At 37.8% G+C, this 6,689-nt stretch overlaps 1 protein-coding gene across 1 annotated transcript; it reads left to right on the forward strand.

Moving 5' to 3' along the window:
• Positions 1-237: 237 nt before the first annotated feature.
• On the forward strand, positions 238-840 carry IFNW1 (interferon omega 1). Its single transcript, XM_016960681.3, has one exon. It carries the CDS (start codon positions 238-240, stop codon positions 838-840), a length of 603 nt encoding a protein of 200 aa, XP_016816170.1.
• Positions 841-6,689: the final 5,849 nt, after the last annotated feature.

The raw sequence follows: 6,689 nt of genomic DNA on the forward strand, positions 1-6,689 counted from the left end.
AGTTTAGCTGAAGTCTAATGCAAAATTAATAGGTTGTTGTCATCCTCTTAAGGTCATAGGGAGAACACACAAATGAAAACAGTAAAAGAAACTGAAAGTACAGAGAAATGTTCAGAAAATGAAAACCATTTGTTTCCTATTAAAAGACATGCATACAAGGAATGTCTTCAGAAAACCTAGGGTCCAAGGTTAAGCCATATCTCAGCTCAGTAAAGCCAGGAGCATCCTCATTTCCCAATGGCCCTCCTGTTCCCTCTACTGGCAGCCCTAGTGATGACCAGCTATAGCCCTGTTGGATCTCTGGGCTGTGATCTGCCTCAGAACCATGGCCTACTTAGCAGGAACACCTTGGTACTTCTGCACCAAATGAGGAGAATCTCCCCTTTCTTGTGTCTCAAGGACAGAAGAGATTTCAGGTTCCCCCAGGAGATGGTAAAAGGGAGCCAGTTGCAGAAGGCCCAGGTCATGTCTGTCCTCCATGAGATGCTGCAGCAGATCTTCAGCCTCTTCCACACAGAGCGCTCCTCTGCTGCCTGGAACATGACCCTCCTAGACCAACTCCACACTGGACTTCATCAGCAACTGCAACACCTGGAGACCTGCTTGCTGCAGGTAATGGGAGAAGGAGAATCTGCTGGGGCAATTAGCAGCCCTGCACTGACCTTGAGGAGGTACTTCCAGGGAATCCGTGTCTACCTGAAAGAGAAGAAATACAGCGACTGTGCCTGGGAAGTTGTCAGAATGGAAATCATGAAATCCTTGTTCTTATCAACAAACATGCAAGAAAGACTGAGAAGTAAAGATAGAGACCTGGGCTCATCTCGAAATGATTCTCATTGATTAATTTGCCATATAGCACTTGCACATGTGACTCTGGTCAATTCAAAAGACTCTTATTTCTGCTTTAATCACAGAATTGACTGAATTAATTCTGCAAATACTTTGTCGGTATATTAAGCCAGTATATGTTAAAAAGACTTAGGTTCGGGGCATCAGTCCCTAAGATGTTATTTATTTTTACTCATTTATTTATTCTTACATTTTATCATATTTATACTATTTATATTCTTATATAACAAATGTTTGCCTTTACATTGTATTAAGATTACAAAACATGTTCAGCTTTCCATTTGGTTAAATATTGTATTTTGTTATTTATTAAATTATTTTCAAACAAAACTTCTTGAAGTTATTTATTCGAAAACCAAAATCCAAACACTAGTTTTCTGAACCAAATCAAGGAATGGACGGTAATATACACTTACCTATTCATTCATTCCATTTACATAATATGTATAAAGTGAGTATCAAAGTGGCATATTTTGGAATTGATGTCAAGCAATGCAGGTGTACTCATTGCATGACTGTATCAAAATATCTCATGTAACCAATAATACATACACTTACTATGTACTCACAAAAATTAAAAAGTTATTTTAAAAAAGAAATACAGGTGAATAAACACAGTTTCTTTCCGTGTTGAAGAGCTTTCATTCTTACAGGAAAAGAAACAGTAAAGATGTACCAATTTCGCTTATATGAAACACTACAAAGATAAGTAAAAGAAAATGATGTTCTCATACTAGAAGCTTTAGGGGCAAATGATGTTGAGAAAGAAAAATATTAGATGTCCTTTTTGAGGTGCCTGGGAGACATGAAATTGCAGAAATCTTATGGGCAATTGGGAATATGGGTCTAGAGTGAACAACAAATCCCATGGGCAAAGGTATTAATTTAAGATTCTTTATTGCATGTCTGGTAACAAGGACATAGGAATGAATGTAGTCACTTATAAACAGAGGAGACAATGAGATGAGGACATAACCTTGTCCTGCAGACCCTCAACATTCAAAGGTAGAGCAGAGAAGAGAATCTGTAAAGGAGCCTGAGGTAAAGTTGCCAGTGCAGTTAGAAAGAGAAATGGGAAAGAATGAGGGAGAGTCTAATGAGGGGAAGACAGTGGTACTTTCAGGGAAGGTGAGGGCTGAGCTGTCCTAGTGAACCTGGAAACAGACTCCATTGATGACCTTAGGAGGATCTGGTTTAGTAGAATGAATGGGATAGAAACACGATTGGAGTAAGTTGAAGAGGAAACACAAAAAAGAGAAATTAAGAATACTGCGTATAGAAAATTATTTGGGGAAGTTTGTTTGTCAAGTGGAAAAAGGAAATAAGGTGGCATCTAGAGAAGAATGTGGATTAATGTTTCTTGTATTTTTTTTCATGTTTTTTGCAATATGTTTTTAAAGAATTATTTTCAGAGGGCGGGCGCAGTAGTTCATGCCTGTAATCCCAGCGCTTTGGGAGGCCGAGGCAGGCTGATCGCAAGGTCGCGAGATAGGGACCATCCTGGCCAACATGGTGAAACCCCGTCTCTACTTAAAAAAAATGCAAAAATTAGCTGGGCGTGGTGGCGTGGTGGTCCTAGCTACTCAGGAGGCTGAGGCAGGAGAATCGCTTGAACCCAGGAGGCGGAAGTTGCGGTGAGCCAAGATGGCATCACTGCACTCCAGCCTGGCGACAGAGGGAGACTCCGTCTCAAAAAAAAAAAAAAAAAAGTTATTTTCAGAGAACGAATATATTGGTACAAAACGTGAACATTTGAATATTTGATTTAATTAATTGCTTATTTGAATAAAATAGTAATCTATCAGTGTTCTAATTAATATTATTTTGTAATAAGCTTCAACGGTTACCTATTTGCTTGTTAATATTCTTTTTTTCTATCAAATTTTACAATCAGATTTCATTTTATTCTGTTATTTATTTACTCTATATTTTATGTTGGTCATATACCTTATTTGTTTATGATATGATTTCTAATCACTGAGATGTACATTTCTCTATATTTTGTCATATACATTATTTGTTTATGATCTTATGATTTCTAATCACTGAGATATACATTTTCTAAAAATTGTAGCCATGTTCTTGTGATGGACACTTGTTTTTAACTTTACCTGTATTCAAAGATCTGGACAATTCCTTTTTTATTTAAATTATGGAATGTCTAGCATGGAAAACTAAGCCTCTCTCTAATTGAATTCTACTTTTGACTTGATGTATATTCAGTTCCTTCTCATGTAAATCTGTTTTTATATTCAATTCTTTTAAATTTATTTTTGAAATTTACAATGAACACTTAATAATAATGTTTATGGGGTACAAAGTTATGTTTCCACATATGTATGCATTGTAATGATCAAATCAGGTTAAGTAGTACATCCATCACCTTAAACATTTACCATTTCTTTGTGATGAGGACACTCAAAAATCTGGCCAGGTGCAGTGGCTCAGCCTGCAAGCCCAGCACTTTCAGAGGCCGAGACGGGAAGATTGCTTGAGCCCATGAGTTCAAGACCAGCAGGGCAACATAGCAAAATCCCACCTCTACAAAAAATACAAAAATTAGCTGGGCATTGTGGTGCGCACCTGTAGTCCCAGCTACTCAGACAGCTGAGGTGGGAGGATTGCTTGAGCCTAAGAAGTGGAGGTTGCAGTGAGCAGAGACTGTACCACTGCACTCCCCCCGGGGCAACAGAGTGAGACAGAGTGTCTTAAAAACAAAACAAAACAAAATCTTATAATTATTAACTCTATTCATCCTACTATTGTAGAGTCCATCAGAATTTTTCAAACGTGTGATACAAATGGTAATATAAGTTGCTTTTTGTTAGAGTGTCAGGTAATATTCCTAGAATATTTTATTAAAATTTTCTTTTATTTTTTATTAACAACTGACACTGTCACAGTAAAACAGCAAAAGAACTATAACATAACTAACTTCATTTTTATTTAAGAGGCCTTTATCCATTCCTGCACATAGGCTAGGATAATTTCAGAGCACTGAGATAATGTGCAAAAATAGTAATCATGTAGTTTTTGAAACTAACTCTGAGATTAAAGGGGAAGTATGTTAAAGATTTATGGAAGCATCGTGACTTGATCAAGGACAAAGTTGTCCCCAACTTCCCAGGGCCATTGCTGGCACCCAGTTGTTTGCAGTCCTCGGTCACCTGTTGATACCAGTCCCCTGTACTTCCCTACATTCCCCTCCATCCAGACTGAACAATTTAAGATGGTATTTTAAAATGCTAGTTTTGCTGGCTTTCCAAACAAACCTGCTTTTTCTCCCACCAATTCTCATCTCTTATGTTTGGCTTTCTGAGAGGTGAGCAGCCGGATCTGGGTTTGGTAACAATATATCCTTACCATAAGTATAATTACCACTGATAATAGAATGTTTTTTGAGATTATTTGCCTTATAACTATAATTAGTAAACTTTCTTCATTGTTATACTTTTTTATTACTGATACTTTAAAACATTTAATTTTTCTGGTTAAGCTAGCTAAGGCTAGAAACCTACTCCCGCCACTTGACATCAATTTACTTAAATAATTCAATTTACTTAATATTTCAACATATATAGCATTATCAAAAATCTTAATCCACCTCCTTGCAGGAAACAACTTTATTAACTAGAGTACAGTGTTTATGAACACACTGTTTGGCTTTTAAACTTACAGATGCCACTTATTTTCAAAATTACATAAGTCAGCAACTTTTACCTTATCCCCCTTCAGTGGGATTGTTTCCTACATTTGTAATTCATTTTAAATTGTTTTGCTAAATTCTGCATTCATCTTAGAATCTCCCAACCTCTGAACTGATTTTTTAAATTTGGATACAGTAAGGTCCACTCCTCATGCTATAAAGTTCTATAGGCTTTTACACAGGCATAGTGACATATATCCACCATTATAGGATAATACAGAATAGCTTCACTGCCTTAAAAAATGTACTTTCATCCACTCACCACACACATGCTCTCTCCAAACTCTTGGCTACACTGAGCTTTTTACCATCATGATTTTGTTGCCTTTTCCATAATGTTATACACTTGGAATCATGTGTCCTTTTCAGGATGGCTTCTTTCACTAAGCAGTATGCATTTAAAGTGTTTTTATGGCTTGATGGCTTATTTCTTTTAATCATTTAATGTTATTATATTGCATGGGTATCACACCATTTTTATTAATCGACCTATTGATGGACATCTTGGTTGCTTTAAAGTTTGGGCAATCATTAACAAAGATAATGTAAACATTTATGAGCAAAATTTTTTGGACATGTTTTCAAAGCAGTTGGGTAAATACTTAGGAGCCCAATTGTTGCTTCCTATGGTAAAACTGTTTAATTTTGTAAGAAACTGCTAGGATGTCTTCCAATGTGACTGGACATCTTGTATGTCCACCAGTAATGAATATGTGTTTTGTTGCTCTGCAATTGACAATAATTAGTATTGTCAGTTTTTTTAATTTTAGCTATCCTTATATATGTATAATGATAAATTTATTGCTTTAATTTGCAATACCCTAATGACTTATCTGGGGCTTTTTTTTTTCCCTAAGAGCTACTCCATTCAGCATTTCAATAGCATTGACCTGAATGACATGGATGTGAACTTACATGGCAACTTTGTTCACATTGACTTTCATGGTTTGAGTAGGGGTCTAAGGTAAGCCCTAGAAACACTGCATCTTAACCAGAAGTTGCAAGATCTACCTGTAGGGCATGAGCTCTGAGTGTGCCCAAAGGAGATTTTATACATCTCTACCAAGGACATGAAGTTCACAGGAGTCCTTCAACCCTAAAGGGCCAAACATTCACGCTGTATTCTCACACTGTATATTTTCATAAAGAACTCCTGGAAAAAGGGCACCAAAGTGACTTACCCAAAATGAGACTGCAAATGTCCTGCAGACATCTTTCTGTTCAAAGGGCACCCACATAGTTTTGACAGGATAGCACCAATGTGCTCTACAGCGCCCTCATCAGTTGTAAGCATGTGGAGCCTGAGCCAGGTTGTGTGTGTCAGGAGAGAAAGAGGGAGATGTCTTGACTAAGAACGATGATGGCATTATCATTCCTTCCAACTCAGTGGGTCATTCCTCCCCTCTTCACTTGTTCTTCCTCTTTCCTGCTCCCCCAACCTCCACTTTCCTCACTGTGCCTCATTTATCTGCAGCCATTGGGTGGCTGCCTCATAAACATTCCCTTCCTGATTGCGATATGATATCTTGCCCTGCAATGATGTCATCAAGCTAGGCACCATATAGTCTTCAAGAGAAGGGGTTTCCCTTGGAGAAACTCAATGGGGACAATTCATTATTGAGTTCAAAATCTGTGTCTAAATAAACCCCAAAAACCCACAGCGGATCACTTATTTTGTGCCTTGGCTTTGCCACATCAACTCCAGCAGTAACCACCTCAGCAATATCACACAAACACCACCTCCCCCTAAAGTTCAATCAGTTCTGTGTCCATTGGGGGTAGTTGTTCTAACAAATACCACTGGTTTCAGGAAAATATTTTTATCCCTGAATCCTTTCAGATGTGGGCTGTCTTGTGGAGGTTGAGAGGTATATCAAGGTGACCCAATTTTCATGTCCCTAGCTTTGAAACCAGTTCTTTTCTACTGATATGAGGGCCACTTGAAGATATGTGGAGATTTCTTTCTCAAGGAGTGTGAGGAAATAGGAAGACATATGAAGATTTTTCCTGAGTCTGATAGTGTGTTCTCCTTCTACCCCAGATTTTCTAAAACCTTTATCTATTCTGCCTTTTCTTGGGCCTCCTCTCCTTCCTCTCATCCTCCTCACCACCTGTACAGAGCCAGTAGATTTGG

Source organism: Pan troglodytes, chromosome 11 (genome assembly GCF_028858775.2).
Source record: "Pan troglodytes isolate AG18354 chromosome 11, NHGRI_mPanTro3-v2.0_pri, whole genome shotgun sequence".
In the NCBI taxonomy this organism is placed as follows: Eukaryota; Metazoa; Chordata; class Mammalia; order Primates; family Hominidae; genus Pan; species Pan troglodytes.